This window comes from Bombina bombina, chromosome 1, assembly GCF_027579735.1.
Source record: "Bombina bombina isolate aBomBom1 chromosome 1, aBomBom1.pri, whole genome shotgun sequence".
In the NCBI taxonomy this organism is placed as follows: Eukaryota; Metazoa; Chordata; class Amphibia; order Anura; family Bombinatoridae; genus Bombina; species Bombina bombina.
The window spans coordinates 1139288807-1139309386 of NC_069499.1; the positions used below are offsets into that span (position 1 = coordinate 1139288807).

A 20580-nucleotide genomic window follows, 5' to 3' on the forward strand; every position below is an offset into this window, starting at 1 on the left:
CCATGTTTTGTATTTTCTATGGGTGATTACATCCACCTGTGCACCCCTTCTTTGTTCTCAGTCTGGCTTTGTGAGCTCGCATGATAGTGTGGCTGTGTTAGGGACTCAGGCAATGGAAAGGACCTTGACGTGGTGCCTGAGCTTTTCCATTTGGCCAGATGCGGTAACTAACCTTTCCAGTTGTGATTTTATCTTAGTTGTGAGCTAGCTGGTGAATGCTGGGTGTTTCTATGTGTTGTATTACTTTTTATTTGTAATCCCCCTTGTTTCTTGCACCCATTCCGGACTGGGGTTAACTGCCTGTGGCTCTGGTGACATCACAGCTTTTCTGGAGTGCTATTTAGCACCCAGGGCTGGATGTTGCTGAGTCACAGGATGTGTACCTGATCCGGTCTTGGAGTGCAGTTCCCTTCCATGTTTTGTATTTTCTATGGGTGATTACATCCACCTGTGCACCCCTTCTTTGTTCTCAGTCTGTTTGGCTTTGTGAGCTCGTATGATAGTGTGGCTGTGTTAGGGACTCAGGCAATGGAAAGGACCTTGACGTGGTGCCTGAGCTTTCCCATTTGGCCAGATGCGGTAACTAACCTTTCCAGTTGTGATTTTATCTTAGCTGTGAGCTAGCTGGTGAGTGCTGGGTGTTTCTATGTGTTGTATTACTTTTTATTTGTAATCCCCCTTGTTTCTTGCACCCATTCTGGACTGGGGTTAACTGCCTGTGGCTCTGGTGACATCACAGCTTTTTTGGAGTGCTATTTAGCACCCAGGGCAGGATGTTGCTGAGTCACAGGATGTGTACCTGATCCGGTCTTGGAGTGTAGTTCCCTTCCATGTTTTGTATTTTCTATGGGTGATTACATCCACCTGTGCACCCCTTCTTTGTTCTCAGTCTGGCTTTGTGAGCTCGCATGATAGTGTGGCTGTGTTAGGGACTCAGGCAATGGAAAGGACCTTGACGTGGTGCCTGAGCTTTTCCATTTGGCCAGATGCGGTAACTAACCTTTCCAGTTGTGATTTTATCTTAGTTGTGAGCTAGCTGGTGAATGCTGGGTGTTTCTATGTGTTGTATTACTTTTTATTTGTAATCCCCCTTGTTTCTTGCACCCATTCCGGACTGGGGTTAACTGCCTGTGGCTCTGGTGACATCACAGCTTTTCTGGAGTGCTATTTAGCACCCAGGGCTGGATGTTGCTGAGTCACAGGATGTGTACCTGATCCGGTCTTGGAGTGCAGTTCCCTTCCATGTTTTGTATTTTCTATGGGTGATTACATCCACCTGTGCACCCCTTCTTTGTTCTCAGTCTGTTTGGCTTTGTGAGCTTGCATGATAGTGTGGCTGTGTTAGGGACTCAGGCAATGGAAAGGACCTTGACGTGGTGCCTGAGCTTTCCCATTTGGCCAGATGCGGTAACTAACCTTTCCAGTTGTGATTTTATCTTAGCTGCGAGCTAGCTGGTGAGTGCTGGGTGTTTCTATGTGTTATATATATACAAGCCTTCCAAGAAGGAGAGAAGAGAGAGGGAGGGCAGTAGTTGTGAGGGGATCGGATCAAGCTGACAGATAGTGAGGTAAGAGGAAGATTTTCATGATTGTAGGTTAAATTATTTTATCTTTTTAAATGGCATTTCTATCAGCAATTGAGTCGTCATGACCACAATTTAACAGTAAACAGTAAACTATTTTACCCCATCTCCGTAGTTTTTTTGTGTTTTAAGTTTTAGACAGTGGTAAAATGTTAATTTGCTCAATGTAAATTAACACTGAATGCTGATAAACACATCCTTAGTGGGAAAAGAAAAACTTTAGAAACTCAAATAATATAATTTTACAGCCCATTTTACATAACATACAAGTACAAGAAAATAAAAGTAATAAATTTAGAAATCATGTTCCAAAAACACAGCTATATTCAGAAAATATGATCTATAAGGTGGATAGGGCTCACAATTTATTGCATACTGCACTGTATTTTTTATCATTCACATTGAGAATTGTAGAGAATGCTGTATATGAGGTACAGAACTTTTAATGGAAAATGTCAGTTTTAAATCTGTACAGACAGATCTCACAAAGGGAACATGCAGTTCCACGGAACTTCAAATATAGTGTTTTGGAGCAGTTTTAGAATTTGGTGACAAGACGCCTATGACAGTGATAATTTACAGTTTTGGTATGTGTTAACATGATACAGTAGTCGCAGCCGGCATTGTATTATAAGTAATCCTATAAAAATTCAGTGAAGTTGTTTTTATTTTACTAATTGATTATGACATCACTAAGTGGAAGCACTTTAGACTGGTCATCTGATTTAGGTATCTTGGCTAGAATAAAAAGAGTCAAGGTTCCAAACTAAAGAACCTAATGAGGGGATGTTCCCACTACTGTAAGAGGGGCTCTAGGCAATAGCCTCAGTTGCCTAATAGTTATATGCTGTGGTTGTGAAAAGATATGAAATGATGCCATCTGTTCAACAAACATGACATGACATGCGAGTCTTAAGACTATAAAAATGTGAAAATGAGACAGAATAATACAAGGTAACCCCGTATAGTTGATTTAGATTCTAGAACAGCTATACAAAGCTTTTTGATCATTATATTAATAATGGAGACGATGGCTCACCATCCTTCTTATAGAAGCACACCTCTGCCTGGTATTCTTGCTTTTCATCAAGCGCCCTCTCAATGCCCTGCAAGACAACATCATTGGTCTCCACTCCATACAGGAACCGACAGGTGCAGTTCTTTTGCATGACTTCAGTTCGGCCAAAGCCAGTGAGATCACAGAAGCCATCAGAGCAGTAGACTATTGGGAAACCTCGATGAACCTGAGCATTGGCCAGAAGGAAGTTACTATCTGTTGGACAAAAAGAAAATCATGCCAATCAGAGGCAAATATCAATGAATTGTCATTTGTTTATTAGTTAAATGTCACTACATTGTAAATGCATTGTTGTATTTTAAGTAAATAATATATACAGGTTATTCATAGAGATATGTAGCACTCAATCAGGGAACAAACAAAAGCATATCAGATTGTTCTATAGCAAGTTTCACAGAGAAGAATTTCACTGCATTATGGTGTAAAAAGGACAGTCTATGGTTTTACGTATAAGGACATAATAACAATCATCTGTTCCTTAGCAGGTCTTAAAATTAGGTAAATACAACCTCAGATGAACAACAATACATGACATATTACACTGTGTCATCATTTATTTGACAAAAATAAAGTCAAAATGGAGAAGCCATGTGTGAAAAAACTAAGTACACCTTGTGATTCAATAGCTTGTAGAACCAACTTTAGCAACAATAACTTGAAGTAATCCTTTTCTGTATGAATTTATCAGTCTACCTGCCTACACTTATTAACCCCTAATCTGCCGACCGGACCTGAGCGCTACTATAATAAAGTTATTAACCCCTAATCCGCCTCACTAACCCTATAATAAATAGTATTAACCCCTAATCTGCCCTCCCTAACATCGCCGACACCTAACTTCAATTATTAACCCCAAATCTGCCGACTGGAACTCACCGCTATTCTAATAAATGCATTAACCCCTAAAGCTAAGTCTAACCCTAACACTAACACCCCCCTAAATTAAATATAATTTACATCTAACGAAATTAATTATCTCTTATTAAATAAATTATTCCTATTTAAAGCTAAATACTTACCTGTAAAATAAATCCTAATATAGCTACACTATAAATTATAATTATATTATAGCTATTTTAGGATTAATATTTATTTTACAGGTAACTTTGTAATTATTTTAACCAGGTACAATAGCTATTAAATAGTTTATAACTATTTAATAGTTACCTAGTTAAAATAATAACAAAATTACCTGTAAAATAAATCCTAACCTAAGTTACAATTAAACCTAACACTACACTATCATTAAATTAATTAAATAAAATATCTACAATTACCTACAATTAAACCTAACACTACACTATCAATACATTAATTAAATACAATATCTACAAATAACTACAATGAAATAAACTAACTAAAGTACAAAAAATAAAAAAGAACTAAGTTACAAAAAATAAAAAAATATTTACAAACATAAGGAAAATCTTACAACAATTTTAAACTAATTACACCTACTCTAAGCCCCCTAATAAAATAACAAAGCCCCCCAAAATAAAAAATGCCCTACCCTATTCTAAATTACTAAAGTTCAAAGCTCTTTTACCTTACCAGCCCTGAACAGGGCCCTTTGCGGGGCATGCCCCAAGAAGTTCAGCTCTTTTACCTGTAAAAAAAACATACAATACCCCCCCCAACATTACAACCCACCACCCACATACCCCTAATCTAACCCAAACCCCCCTTAAATAAACCTAACACTAAGCCCCTGAAGATCTCCCTACCTTGAGTCGTCTTCACCCAGCCGAGCCAAATTCTTCATCCAAGCGGAGCAAGAAGAGGTCCTCCATCTGGTAGAAGTCTTCATCCAAGCGGGGCAGAAGAGGTCTTCCATCCGATTGAAGTCTTCCTCCAAGAGGCATCTTCTATCGTCATCCATCCGGAGCGGAGCGGCAGCATCCTGAAGACCTCCGACGCGGAACATCCATCCTGGCCGACGACTGAACGACGAATGACGGTTCCTTTAAATGACGTCATCCAAGATGGCGTCCCTCGAATTCCGATTGGCTGATAGGATTCTATCAGCCAATCGGAATTAAGGTAGGAAAAATCTGATTGGCTGATTGAATCAGCCAATCAGATTGAAGTTCAATCCGATTGGCTGATCCAATCAGCCAATCAGATTGAGCTTGCATTCTATTGGCTGTTCCGATCAGCCAATAGAATGCGAGCTCAATCTGATTGGCTAATTTTTCCTACCTTAATTCCTTAATTCCGATTGGCTGATAGAATCCTATCAGCCAATCGGAATTGAAGGGACGCCATCTTGGATGACGTCCCTTAAAGGAGCCTTCATTCGTCGTTAGTCCATCGGGGAAGAAGGATGTTCCACGTTGGCGGGATGAAGATGGATCCTGAAGAAAGAAGATTGAAGATTGAAGAATGCGAGCTCAATCTGATTGGCTGATTGGATCAGCCAATCGGATTGAACTTGATTCTGATTGGCTGATTCCATCAGCCAATCAGAATATTCCTACCTTAATTCCGATTGGCTGATAGAATCCTATCAGCCAATCGGAATTCGAGGGACGCCATCTTGGATGACGTCATTTAAAGGAACCGTCATTCGTCGTTCAGTCGTCGGCCAGGATGGATGTTCAATCGGATGGAAGACCTCTTCTGCCCCGCTTGGATGAAGACTTCTACCGGATGGAGGACCTCTTCTTGCTCCGCTTGGATGAAGAATTTGGCTCGGCTGGGTGAAGACGACTCAAGGTAGGGAGATCTTCAGGGGCTTAGTGTTAGGTTTATTTAAGGGGGGTTTGGGTTAGATTAGGGGTATGTGGGTGGTGGGTTGTAATGTTGGGGGGCTTGGGTATTGTATGTTTTTTTTACAGGCAAAAGAGCTGAACTTCTTGGGGCATGCCCCGCAAAGGGCCCTGTTCAGGGCTGGTAAGGTAAAAGAGCTTTGAACTTTAGTAATTTAGAATAGGGTAGGGCATTTTTTTATTTTGGGGGGCTTTGTTATTTTATTAGGGGGCTTAAAGTAGGTGTAATTAGTTTAAAATTGTTGTAATATTTTTCTTATGTTTGTAAATATTTTTTTATTTTTTGTAACTTAGTTCTTTTTTATTTTTTGTACTTTAGTTAGTTTATTTCATTGTAGTTATTTGTAGGTATTGTATTTAATTTATTTATTGATAGTGTAGTGTTAGGTTTAATTGTAGGTAATTGTAGGTATTTTATTTAATTAATTTATTGATAGTGTATCGTTAGGTTTAATTGTAACTTAGGTTAGGATTTATTTTACAGGTAAATTTGTAATTATTTTAACTATTTTAGCTATTAAATAGTTCTTAACTATTTAATAGCTATTGTACCTGGTTAAAATAAATACAAAGTTACCTGTAAAATAAATATTAATCCTAAAATAGCTATAATATAATTATAATTTATGTTGTAGCTATATTAGGATTTATTTTACAGGTAAGTATTTAGCTTTAAATAGGAATAATTTATTTAAGAAGAGTTAATTAATTTCGTTAGATTAAAATTATATTTAATTTAGGGGGGTGTTAGTGTTAGGGTTAGACTTAGCTTTAGGGGTTAATACATTTATTAGAATAGCGGCGCGATTCGGTCGGCAGATTAGGGGTTAATAATTGAAGTTAGGTGTCGGCGATGTTAGGGAGGGCAGGTTAGGGGTTAATAAATATAATATAGGGGTCGGCAGTGTTAGGGGCAGCAGATTAGGGGTACATAGCTATAATGTAGCTGGCGGCTCTTTGCGGTCGGCAGATTAGGGGTTAATTATTGTAGGTAGGTGGTGGCGACGTTGTGGGGGGCAAGTTAGGGGTTAATAAATATAATATAGGGGTCGGCGATGTTAGGGCAGCAGATTAGGGGTACATAGGGATAATGTAGCTGGCGGCGGCGTGCGGACGGCAGATTAGGGGTTAATAAGTGTAGGTAGCTGGCGGCGACGTTGTGGGGGGCAGATTAGGGGTTAATAAATATAATATAGGGGTTGGCGGTGTTAGGGGCAGCAGATTAGGGGTACATAAGTATAACGTAGGTGGCGGTCGGCAGATTAGGGGTTAAAAAATTTTAATCGAGTGGCGGCGATGTGGGGGGACCTCGGTTTAGGGGTGCATAGGTAGTTTATGGGTGTTAGTGTACTTTAGAGTACAGTAGTTAAGAGCTTTATGAACCGGCGTTAGCCCAGAAAACTCTTAACTACTGACTTTTTTCTGCGGCTGGAGTCTTGTCGTTAGATTTCTAACGCTCACTTCAGACACGACTCTAAATACCGGAGTTAGAAAAATCCCATTGAAAAGATAGGATACGCAATTTACGTAAGGGGATCTGCGGTATGGAAAAGTTGCGGCTGAAAAGTGAGCGTTAGACCCTTTTTTGAGTGACTCCAAATACCGGAGGTAGCCTAAAACCAGCGTTAGGAGCCTCTAACGCTGGTTTTCACGGCTACCGCCAAATTCCAAATCTAGGCCTTAGGATTTATATTTATTTTACAGGCAAATTTCAATTTGTTTTAACTAGGTACAATAGCTATTAAATAGTTATTAACTATTTAATAGCTTACCTAGCTAAAATAAAGAGAAATTTACCTGTAAAATAAATCCTAACCTAAGTTACAATTACACCTAACACTACACTATACTTTAATAAATTATTTCTATTTAAAACTAAATACTTACCTGTAAAATAAACCCTAAGATAGCTACGATGTAATTAATAATTACATTGTAGCTATTTTAGGATTTATATTTATTTTACAGGTAACTTTGTATTTATTTTAGCTAGTTAGAATAGTTATTAAATAGTTATTAACTATTTAATAACTACCTAGCTAAAAGACATACAAAATGACCTGTAAAATAAATCCTAACCTAAGTTACAATTAAACCTAACACTACACTATCATTACATTAATTAAATAAATTAAATACAAATAACTACAATTAAATACAATTACATAAACTAACTAAAGTACAAAAAATAAAAAAAGCTAAGTTACAAAAAAATAAAAAAAATAAGTTACAAACATTTTAAAAATATTACAACAATTTTAAGGTAATTACACCTAATCTAAGCCCCCTCATAAAATAACAAAGCCCCCAAAATAAAAAAATGCCCTACCCTATTCTAAATTAAAAAAGTTCAAAGCTCTTTTACCTTACCAGCCCTTAAAAGGGCCTTTTGCGGGGCATGCCCCAAAGAATTCAGCTCTTTTGCCTGTAAAAGAAAAATACAACCCCCCCAACATTAAAACCCACATACCCCTAATCTAACCCAAACCCCCCTTAAAAAACCTAACACTACCCCCCTGAAGATCATCCTACCTTGAGTTGTCTTCAGCCAGCCGACCCACCGATGGAACCGAAGAGGAGATCCGGAGCGGCAGAAGTGATCCTCCAAGGGGCGCTGAAGAAGTCTTCCATCCGGGTGATGTCATCTTCCAAGCGGCGCTGAAGAAGTCTTCCATCCGGGCGATGTCATCTTCCAAGCGGGGTCTTCAATCTTCTTTCTTCAGGATCCATCTTCATCCCGCCGATGCGGAACATCCTTCTTCCCTGATGGACTAACGACGAATGAAGGCTCCTTTAAGGGACGTCATCCAAGATGGCGTCCCTTCAATTCCGATTGGCTGATAGGATTCTATCAGCCAATCGGAATTAAGGTAGGAAAAATCTGATTGGCTGATTGAATCAGCCAATCAGATTGAAGTTCAATCCGATTGGCTGATCCAATCAGCCAATCAGATTGAGCTTGCATTCTATTGGCTGTTCCGATCAGCCAATAGAATGCGAGCTCAATCTGATTGGCTAATTTTTCCTACCTTAATTCCTTAATTCCGATTGGCTGATAGAATCCTATCAGCCAATCGGAATTGAAGGGACGCCATCTTGGATGACGTCCCTTAAAGGAGCCTTCATTCGTCGTTAGTCCATCGGGGAAGAAGGATGTTCCACGTTGGCGGGATGAAGATGGATCCTGAAGAAAGAAGATTGAAGATTGAAGAATGCGAGCTCAATCTGATTGGCTGATTGGATCAGCCAATCGGATTGAACTTGATTCTGATTGGCTGATTCCATCAGCCAATCAGAATATTCCTACCTTAATTCCGATTGGCTGATAGAATCCTATCAGCCAATCGGAATTCGAGGGACGCCATCTTGGATGACGTCATTTAAAGGAACCGTCATTCGTCGTTCAGTCGTCGGCCAGGATGGATGTTCAATCGGATGGAAGACCTCTTCTGCCCCGCTTGGATGAAGACTTCTACCGGATGGAGGACCTCTTCTTGCTCCGCTTGGATGAAGAATTTGGCTCGGCTGGGTGAAGACGACTCAAGGTAGGGAGATCTTCAGGGGCTTAGTGTTAGGTTTATTTAAGGGGGGTTTGGGTTAGATTAGGGGTATGTGGGTGGTGGGTTGTACTGTTGGGGGGCTTGGGTATTGTATGTTTTTTTTACAGGCAAAAGAGCTGAACTTCTTGGGGCATGCCCCGCAAAGGGCCCTGTTCAGGGCTGGTAAGGTAAAAGAGCTTTGAACTTTAGTAATTTAGAATAGGGTAGGGCATTTTTTTATTTTGGGGGGCTTTGTTATTTTATTAGGGGGCTTAAAGTAGGTGTAATTAGTTTAAAATTGTTGTAATATTTTTCTTATGTTTGTAAATATTTTTTTATTTTTTGTAACTTAGTTCTTTTTTATTTTTTGTACTTTAGTTAGTTTATTTCATTGTAGTTATTTGTAGGTATTGTATTTAATTTATTTATTGATAGTGTAGTGTTAGGTTTAATTGTAGGTAATTGTAGGTATTTTATTTAATTAATTTATTGATAGTGTATCGTTAGGTTTAATTGTAACTTAGGTTAGGATTTATTTTACAGGTAAATTTGTAATTATTTTAACTATTTTAGCTATTAAATAGTTCTTAACTATTTAATAGCTATTGTACCTGGTTAAAATAAATACAAAGTTACCTGTAAAATAAATATTAATCCTAAAATAGCTATAATATAATTATAATTTATGTTGTAGCTATATTAGGATTTATTTTACAGGTAAGTATTTAGCTTTAAATAGGAATAATTTATTTAAGAAGAGTTAATTAATTTCGTTAGATTAAAATTATATTTAATTTAGGGGGGTGTTAGTGTTAGGGTTAGACTTAGCTTTAGGGGTTAATACATTTATTAGAATAGCGGCGCGATTCGGTCGGCAGATTAGGGGTTAATAATTGAAGTTAGGTGTCGGCGATGTTAGGGAGGGCAGGTTAGGGGTTAATAAATATAATATAGGGGTCGGCGGTGTTAGGGGCAGCAGATTAGGGGTACATAGCTATAATGTAGCTGGCGGCTCTTTGCGGTCGGCAGATTAGGGGTTAATTATTGTAGGTAGGTGGTGGCGACGTTGTGGGGGGCAAGTTAGGGGTTAATAAATATAATATAGGGGTCGGCGATGTTAGGGCAGCAGATTAGGGGTACATAGGGATAATGTAGCTGGCGGCGGCGTGCGGACGGCAGATTAGGGGTTAATAAGTGTAGGTAGCTGGCGGCGACGTTGTGGGGGGCAGATTAGGGGTTAATAAATATAATATAGGGGTTGGCGGTGTTAGGGGCAGCAGATTAGGGGTACATAAGTATAACGTAGGTGGCGGTCGGCAGATTAGGGGTTAAAAAATTTTAATCGAGTGGCGGCGATGTGGGGGGACCTCGGGTTAGGGGTGCATAGGTAGTTTATGGGTGTTAGTGTACTTTAGAGTACAGTAGTTAAGAGCTTTATGAACCGGCGTTAGCCCAGAAAACTCTTAACTACTGACTTTTTTCTGCGGCTGGAGTCTTGTCGTTAGATTTCTAACGCTCACTTCAGACACGACTCTAAATACCGGAGTTAGAAAAATCCCATTGAAAAGATAGGATACGCAATTTACGTAAGGGGATCTGCGGTATGGAAAAGTTGCGGCTGAAAAGTGAGCGTTAGACCCTTTTTTGAGTGACTCCAAATACCGGAGGTAGCCTAAAACCAGCGTTAGGAGCCTCTAACGCTGGTTTTCACGGCTACCGCGAAATTCCAAATCTAGGCCTTAGGATTTATATTTATTTTACAGGCAAATTTCAATTTGTTTTAACTAGGTACAATAGCTATTAAATAGTTATTAACTATTTAATAGCTTACCTAGCTAAAATAAAGAGAAATTTACCTGTAAAATAAATCCTAACCTAAGTTACAATTACACCTAACACTACACTATACTTTAATAAATTATTTCTATTTAAAACTAAATACTTACCTGTAAAATAAACCCTAAGATAGCTACGATGTAATTAATAATTACATTGTAGCTATTTTAGGATTTATATTTATTTTACAGGTAACTTTGTATTTATTTTAGCTAGTTAGAATAGTTATTAAATAGTTATTAACTATTTAATAACTACCTAGCTAAAAGACATACAAAATGACCTGTAAAATAAATCCTAACCTAAGTTACAATTAAACCTAACACTACACTATCATTACATTAATTAAATAAATTAAATACAAATAACTACAATTAAATACAATTACATAAACTAACTAAAGTACAAAAAATAAAAAAAGCTAAGTTACAAAAAAATAAAAAAAATAAGTTACAAACATTTTAAAAATATTACAACAATTTTAAGGTAATTACACCTAATCTAAGCCCCCTAATAAAATAACAAAGCCCCCAAAATAAAAAAATGCCCTACCCTATTCTAAATTAAAAAAGTTCAAAGCTCTTTTACCTTACCAGCCCTTAAAAGGGCCTTTTGCGGGGCATGCCCCAAAGAATTCAGCTCTTTTGCCTGTAAAAGAAAAATACAACCCCCCAACATTAAAACCCACATACCCCTAATCTAACCCAAACCCCCCTTAAAAAACCTAACACTACCCCCCTGAAGATCATCCTACCTTGAGTTGTCTTCAGCCAGCCGACCCACCGATGGAACCGAAGAGGAGATCCGGAGCGGCAGAAGTGATCCTCCAAGGGGCGCTGAAGAAGTCTTCCATCCGATGAAGTCATCATCCAGGCGGCGCTGAAGAAGTCTTCCATCCGGGTGATGTCATCTTCCAAGCGGCGCTGAAGAAGTCTTCCATCCGGGCGATGTCATCTTCCAAGCGGGGTCTTCAATCTTCTTTCTTCAGGATCCATCTTCATCCCGCCGATGCGGAACATCCTTCTTCCCTGATGGACTAACGACGAATGAAGGCTCCTTTAAGGGACGTCATCCAAGATGGCGTCCCTTCAATTCCGATTGGCTGATAGGATTCTATCAGCCAATTGGAATTAAGGTAGGAAAAATCTGATTGGCTGATTGAATCAGCCAATCAGATTGAAGTTCAATCCGATTGGCTGATCCAATCAGCCAATCAGATTGAGCTTGCATTCTATTGGCTGTTCCGATCAGCCAATAGAATGCGAGCTCAATCTGATTGGCTAATTTTTCCTACCTTAATTCCTTAATTCCGATTGGCTGATAGAATCCTATCAGCCAATCGGAATTGAAGGGACGCCATCTTGGATGACGTCCCTTAAAGGAGCCTTCATTCGTCGTTAGTCCGTCGGGGAAGAAGGATGTTCCACGTTGGCGGGATGAAGATGGATCCTGAAGAAAGAAAATTGAAGACCCCGCTTGGAAGATGACATCGCCCGGATGGAAGACTTCTTCAGCGCCGCTTGGAAGATGACATCGCCCGGATGGAAGACTTCTTCAGTGCCGCCTGGATGATGACTTCATCGGATGGAAGACTTCTTCAGCGCCCCTTGGAGGATCACTTCTGCCGCTCCGGATCTCCTCTTCGGTTCCATCGGTGGGTCAGCTGGCTGAAGACAACTCAAGGTAGGATGATCTTCAGGGGGGTAGTGTTAGGTTTATTTAAGGGGGGTTTGGGTTAGATTAGGGGTATGTGGGTGGTGGGTTTTAATGTTGGGGGGGGTTGTATTTTTCTTTTACAAGCAAAAGAGCAGTTTTCTTTGGGGCATGCCCCGCAAAAGGCCCTTTTAAGGGCTGGTAAGGTAAAAGAGCTTTGAACTTTTTTAATGTAGAATAGGGTAGGGCATTTTTTATATTTTGGGGGGCTTTGTTATTTTATTAGGGGGCTTAGATTAGGTGTAATTAGCTTAAAATTGTTGTAATATTTTTTAAATGTTTGTAACTTATTTTATTTTTTTTGTAACTTAGCTTTTTTTATTTTTTGTACTTTAGTTAGTTTATTTAATTGTATTTAATTGTAGTTATTTGTAGTTAATTTATTTAATTAATTTAATGATAGTGTAGTGTTAGGTTTAATTGTAACTTAGGTTAGGATTTATTTTATAGGTAATTTTGTATTTCTTTTAGCTAGGTAGTTATTAAATAGTTAATAACTATTTAATAACTAATATAGGTTGCGACGGGGTCCGGGAGCGGTGTTTTAGGGGTTAAACTATTTATTTAGTTGCAGCGAGGTCCGGGATCAGCAGGATAGGGGTTAATAACTTTATTATAGGTGGCGACGGTATAGGGGGGGCAGGATAGGGGTTGCTAGGTATAATGTAGGTGGCAGCGGTGTCCGGGAGCGGCGGTTTAGGGGTTAATACATTTATAAGAGTTGCGGCGGGGTCTAGGAGCGGCGGTTTAGGGATTAATAACTTTATTTAGTTGCGGGGGGCTCCGGGGGCGCCGGTATAGGGGGTAGAACAGTGTAGTTAGTGTGGGTGCTTAGTGACAGGCTAGCAATAAAGCTGTCAAAAAGCCAAGAGCAGCGAGATCAGATGAGTGATAACTCTCAAAGTCCGCTGCTCATCGCCCCGTACTTGGTGCGCGGCTTTTTGACAGATTTATTGATAACTTAGGCGAAATTTTGCAGGTCTGCGGCGGCGATGGTAGGCGAGCTTAGGCGGGCGTATTGGACCGGCGAAGGCAGGTAAGTAGACACGTTGATAACTAGGCCTCAATGACTGCAAGGGGCCCAGGTCCTGTGACTGCAAAACAAGCCCAAATCATCACCCCTCTAACTCTGTGCTTGACAGTTGGTATGAGGTGTTTGTGCTGATCTGCTGTGTTTGGTTTTCACCAAACATTGCGCTGTGCATTATGACAAACATCTCCACTTTGGTCTTGTCTGTTCAATGGACATTTTTACAGAAGTCTTGTGGTTTGTTTTCCGAGACAGCTTTGCAAACCTAAGTTGTGCTGCCATATTCTTTTTATAGAGAAGAGGCTTTCTCCTGGCAACCCTTCAATACAAACCATAACATTTAACATGCTGAGGCCTGTAGAGTCTGAGATGTAACTCAGTTTTTTTTTGCAATTTCTCTGAGCATTGCACAGTCTGACCATGGGGTGAATTTGCTGGGACGTCCAGTCCTGGGAAGATTGGCAACTGTTTTGAATGTTCCCACATGTGAATAATCTTTCTCACTGTAGTATGATGGACTTTAAATTGTTTGGAAATGGCCTTATAACCCTTCCCTGATTGATGGGCAGCAATTGCTTCTCTATAATCATTGCTGATGTCTTTCATCCTTGTCATTGTGTTAATACACACTGAATGCTCCAGACCAGCAAACTGCTAAAACTTTGGCTATTATAGAGGTGGTCACACTTGCTGATGATTAATTAAGCAAGGGCCTTTGATTAGCAGAACCTCACTACTACTAAGCCTCTTGATACCTATGGAAGCAGTAAGGGTATACTTAGTTTTTCACTCATGGCTTCTTCATTTTGGCTTTATTTTGCACAATGTAATATATCATGTGTTGTTGTTCATTTGAGGTTGTATTTACCTAATTTTAAGACCTGCTAAGGATCAGATAATTGCTATTATGTCCTGATATGTAAAACATAGAATTCAAAGAGGGTGTACTTTCTTTTTTTGCATGACTGTGTGTGTGTAAATACAGTACACAAACATACATAAAAACAGACAAACAGTTTATTAGTGAAAAGATGTATGCAAGATGGGAGTTGATCTTTTAGTGCTGTCACTAAAAAGATGATGTCAAAAAGTACTAAGATGATACAGTCAGTAAACTAGTCAGGACCGGCATATGTGCATAACTAGCAATCATTGCTCATGTTCAGCACAGAATTAGTAGGACATTACCCACCTGAAGCAGGTTCTATACATTTGTTTAGAACCTCTGTTAACCATGCAGTAGTAGTGCAGTAATACAATAATCTAGCATATTACAGTATTTATTATTGATCTTTTATGTCCCTTTATGCCTTGCAGACCTTTGAATGAGGGTCTCTGGTTAGCTTCTGTTGATTCCAGTATTTGTTTTTCTTTAGTCTTTACATTCAGGTAGCACATGCTGATTTTTTTGTCTGTTCTTATGGCCCAAAGACCGCCTATTAACAGATGTTTAATTAAGTTGTACATCTAAACAGTGATAGGTAACCAATTTAATCCATGGGTTGCATGTATGGTTCATGAGCCATCAAAAAGAGTTTAACCCTATTGTTCCTAACAAAAAGAGTTAAACATGACAGAGCGTGTTGATGAGCGTTAATTAAGGGAGTGGGGTGGGAGTGGAGATTCAGCTCAGGAAAAGAAAAGAGTTGCAGAAGATGTCTACAAGGGAACCAATGCCTTAGTTACTCATTTGTGTTCTAATAATTAGGCTGTAGTTCATCAAATCACATGTGTTCAAATATATGATTCGGGCAATCACAAATCCTTACTCTGAGGAGTTAAACCAGCTCTTACTTCACCTAACGCCCATCACAGTGTTTCTAAAAATGCACAAGATAGTGGGAAAAACCATCTCAGAAAACATGTTGTTATGGAAACTTTAATCAAGAAAACTGTGAGGTTAAAAGGGGATGTGAGTGAATCAGAAAACTTGTCCTCTTAATTTATACCAGAATCAAGAACAGCGTAGGCTGTGTTAGTGCCACCTTCTTCCCTATACAATTACACCAACCCTTTCAACTTACATATAGTACAGACAGTTTTAAATCAGGTTCTATCCATTGCTAGCCCATTTAACACATATATACAGAATAGCTGGGTCAGTGCTCCTCTCCTTTCTAATTATTTTTTTTCCTCATATACATAAGATGGCTAGTGTAAATGCCAGTCACATGTCCCACATATGTTTGTGGTGTGGCTAATTTCATTGCCAGACTCAAATTATCACCATTTATATACTATACAACATGAAATATGATGATAATCACAAGTATCTCTGCTTCCTCGTCACATTTGCCACAAACAGTTAAACTGAGCATTAAAAATCACAATCTATTTACATAATGGCCTACATCTATATGATCTGAATGGACAATAAGGGTAACTGATTATTTTGTTGGCTCTCTATGTAGCTAATCCAGTGTTAGAATATCCGTCACAAAACTCTAAAACCACCAGTTTTGGGCCTACCATATCCTGCCTGGGTTCCATCTCTAAGTGCCTTGAATTTAAAGTCTCCAAGACCATTACAACACAGACAACAAAGTAGGTGAAATTATGTTCATCAGTGACCCCACTGAAAGACACTATGGAGAGTGAAGGGAAATAGTAATACTTAACATAGTAGCAAATGCAACTTTTTAAGAAGCATTAAAACATTCATGCCTGACTTAAACTCAAACAATATTTAAAAATGTGCCAATACTAGTAACCTAGCTCTATACTGTGTGAAGATGTTTATTGATGTTTACTGAGGCAGTAAAGTCAGAATAAAACTTTCAGAATTTAGACAGAACATAAAGTTTTAAACAATTCTCCAATTTAATTTGCTTTGCTTTATTGGTATTCTTTGTTGAAGAGTAAACGTAAGTATGGTCAGAAGCAGCAATACACAACTGGGAACTAGTTGTTAATTGGTTGCTGCACATATATGCCTCTTGTGATTGGATCACCCTATGGGGCCGATTTATCAAGGACCGAATGGCCCCTGATGCCCCTGTTTCCGCGGAACCCTTCAGGCTCGCCGTAAAAACAGCATTTAAAAAGCAGCAGTCTTAAGACCACTGCTCCTTAACTCGTCCGGTGCCTCTGACGCTGTGGACATCAATCTACCCGATCGTATACGATCGGGTTGATTGACACCCCCTGCTAGCAGCCGATTGGTCGCAAATCTGCAGGGGGCGGCATTGCACAAGCAGTTTACCAGAACTGCTTGTGCAATGTTAAATGCCGACAGCGTATTCTGTCGGAATTCAGCGATGTCTGTCGGACATGATCCACTGAGCATATCCCGTTGGACAGACACTTGGTAAATTGGCCCCTATATGTTCAGTTAGCCCCCAGTAATGCATTGCTGCTCCTGATCTAAATTGCGAATGTTTATTTTTACATTACTGTCCCTTTTATATTATGGGATTATTATATGATAACATTTCTGACATCATTATAATGCTCAAGGCAGTTCTGAACACCCTGTCTTTTTGGCAATCTAGTTTTGAAAAGAAAGTGCCGCTGTTCTTTTGTTAAAAAAAAAAAGTTATAATGGAATTTTGTACTTTTTATCATCCTGTATTTGATTGTGCAGTTATGAATTTATAAAACCAGAGACTCAATTTATACCAATGTCTGACTTTTGAAAAGCTATGCAAAGAAGCAAAATGACTTCTACTGTTGACAGCAGCTTTGTCGCTAGATATGGGCATGAGGAGAAAAATACTTAACTACACTTTAATGAACAATTACATAAAAATAAACCTGACAGGATGTTCATGTCAGATACAATAATATAGATTTATATATTTGATGATTTAGAGGTATAGGAACATGTAAAATGGAAAAAAAATGTGATATTGGGGTTTAGAAATATGTAACATAGGACAGTAACCATTATTATGATGATGGTGGCTTCTGATGAAAGTAATGCTATACCTGTGTTATCTAATATGCCTCCTGAGGAGCACAGTTTGGCTATTTCATACTTTTTAAATACTCCTCAACATTCCCAAACCTATAGAGATTGTATGCATCCTCAAGTTGTTTATGCCCAGTACATAGTTGTGCTGAAGCACACTTTTATTCTGCATGCATAGACCTATATTACACATATCAGTCATAAGTATATAGCTATATAAATGGTTTATTATTAAAAAAGGTGTATAAACATTGATTTTAAAAAAAAAAAATGGTGTATGACAATGTGTTGGACTGGGAAAGGCTCAAAGATGTATATGTATGTGTGTGTGGAATTGTATGTGTACATGTATGTATGTGTGTGTATGGGTACGTATGTGTGTATGGGTACGTATGTATATGCATGTGTGTGTGTATGGGTATGTATGTGTGTGTATGGGTACGTATGTATATGCATGTGTGTGTGTATGGGTATGTATGTGTGTGTATGGGTACGTATGTATATGCATGTGTGTGTGTATGGGTATGTATGTGTGTGTATGGGTACGTATGTATATGTATGTGTGTGTGTATGGGTATGTATGTGTGTGTATGGGTACGTATGTATATGCATGTGTGTGTGTATGGGTATGTATGCGTGTGTATGGGTACGTATGTATATGTATGTGTGTGTGTATGGGTATGTATGTGTGTGTATGGGTACGTATGTATATGTATGTGTGTGTGTGTGTGTGTATGGGTATGTATGTGTGTGTATGGGTACGTATGTATATGCATGTGTGTGTGTATGGGTATGTATGTGTGTGTATGGGTACGTATGTATATGTATGTGTGTGTGTATGGGTATGTATGTGTGTGTATGGGTACGTATGTATATGTATGTGTGTGTGTATGGGTATGTATGTGTGTGTATGGGTATGTATGTATGTATATGTATGTGTGTGTGTATGGGTATGTATGTGTGTGTATGGGTATGTATATGTATGTGTGTGTGTATGGGTATGTATGTGTGTGTATGGGTATGTATATGTATGTGTGTGTGTATGGGTATGTATGTGTGTGTATGGATATATATGTATGTATATGTATGTGTGTGTGTATGGGTATGTATGTGTGTGTGTATGGGTATGTATGTGTGTGTGGATTTGTATGTGTTTATGCATATGTGTGTGTGTGTGTGTACGTATATATATGAATTATGTGTAAATGTGTGCCCATATACATATATGCATACACACAAACATGCACACCTTTGAGCCCTTCCCCACCCATCCTTGTCATATGCCATATCCATTTAAATTAATGTTTAAACAGTACATTATGTGTCAGATAACAAGCACTCTAATGATAGCACTGGTCGCGATACACAGTATTACTGGACTGCGCTAACCTTAGAGTGCAACTCAATATTACAAGTTCGTGGTAAATCCTGTTTACCAGAGAAGGGTAAGCGCAGCCAACATCACTCTACCACAATCTATACTATCAATGAAGATCAAGAACACGCTAACGGGCGCTCATATTACAAGTTGAAAGTTATAGTTTTGACTACTGATATTTCTACCAGATTCCAAATGAAAATATTGTCATTTAGAGCATTTATTTGCAGACAATGACAACTAGTCAAAATAATAAAAAAGATGCAGTTTTTTCAGACCTCGAATAATGCAAAGAAAACAAGTTAATATTCATTTTTAAACAACACAATACTAATGTTTTAACTTATAAAGAGTTCATGAAATCAATATTTGGTGGAATTACCCTGATTTTTAATCACAGCTCTCATGCATCTTGCCAAACTCTCCACCTGTCTTTCACATTGCTGAACGGAAAACAGCCTATATGCTTATAGTGCCGAACAGACAGAGCGTGATAGTGTCGGGGGGGCGACACTATCACGCCCCCGACACTATCACGCTCTGTCTGTTCGGCACTATAAGCATATAGGCTGTTTTCGGTTCAGTTTCTGTTAACAAGCCTTAGCGTTTAGTGCACATACTTACAGAAGCGGTTTTGTAGATACTATATACTGTATATATTATCATTGTACTTTTGTGTGACTTGGAGTGTTTTTATAAGTGTATTATCAGTGTGGATATTGTCTGATACACTGTGGATTGTAATAAACTCAGATTTTCTTATACACCCAGTCTACTCTATTAAGCCAGATAGCCCCATCCACCTTCCTCCTTAATACAAGGGGTTACAGGAGACGTAAATAGGCTTATATCACAGATAAAAAGGTTGCCTGTGGGGGAAGTACATCCTAATACTGGAAAAATCCCTGAGCAGTGAGAAGCATCGTTGGATTCCATATCTGGTCAAATAGAGCCTCCACGCCAGCACCTTACCTCATATTGATTGAGGTCTCACCAAGTGAGTGTAAATTTTTTACTTGAATGTCCGTTTGTCTTTTTATGTCATAACATACTGCACCCAGATCTGGCTTCTCTGTGCGCCCTTCCTTTCTTCTACTCACATATAAATATATATATATATATATATATATATATATATATATATAGAGAGAGAGAGAGAGAGAGAGAACAGAAAACAGCACTCTCTGGACTTAAATAACAATAATTAATTTATTTGGTAACGTTTCGGGTAATGCTCAAGGGTCTGATGAAGGGGAGCATTCCCAGAAACGTTACCAAATAAATTAATTATTGTTATTTAAGTCCAGAGAGTGCTGTTTTCTGTTCTCTATATTCTAACCTACTCTAGCACCCTGGCCCTTGGAGAACCTGCCTCAGTCTGTATATATATATATATATATATATATATATACAGTATATATATATATATATCTATATGATTAGATATACAGGTATTGTTGTATACAGATACATACAGAATTATATATGTAAAATAAAAATTACATTGTTCTGTAAGTGAAGAACATTGGAATGTGAAATATGAATTACTCCTGTTGGATAAACATGCAAGCAATTGAATTCTATAAGGAGAATACGTTAACGCGGTCGCAATATTTGGTTAGCTCACGTGCAAACTTTTTACTTTCAACTTGTAATACACTCGCAACATAACGCGTGCTAAAAAGCTTACTTTTAGCAAAGTTTATGATCAAGCAAAAGCACTAAATAGCGCGCCACTTGTAATC

The 20580-nt window shown here is 38.5% G+C and overlaps 1 protein-coding gene across 1 annotated transcript in view; it reads right to left on the reverse strand.

Moving 5' to 3' along the window:
- KCNH4 (potassium voltage-gated channel subfamily H member 4) overlaps nucleotides 1–20580 on the reverse strand; it is a 390445-nt gene that overhangs the window by 205029 nt on the left and 164836 nt on the right. Inside the window, exon 2 of the mRNA XM_053717885.1 lies at nucleotides 2623–2856. Within this exon, the coding sequence (XP_053573860.1) occupies nucleotides 2623–2856 (234 nt within the window). The remainder of the gene's footprint in view (nucleotides 1–2622; nucleotides 2857–20580) is intronic.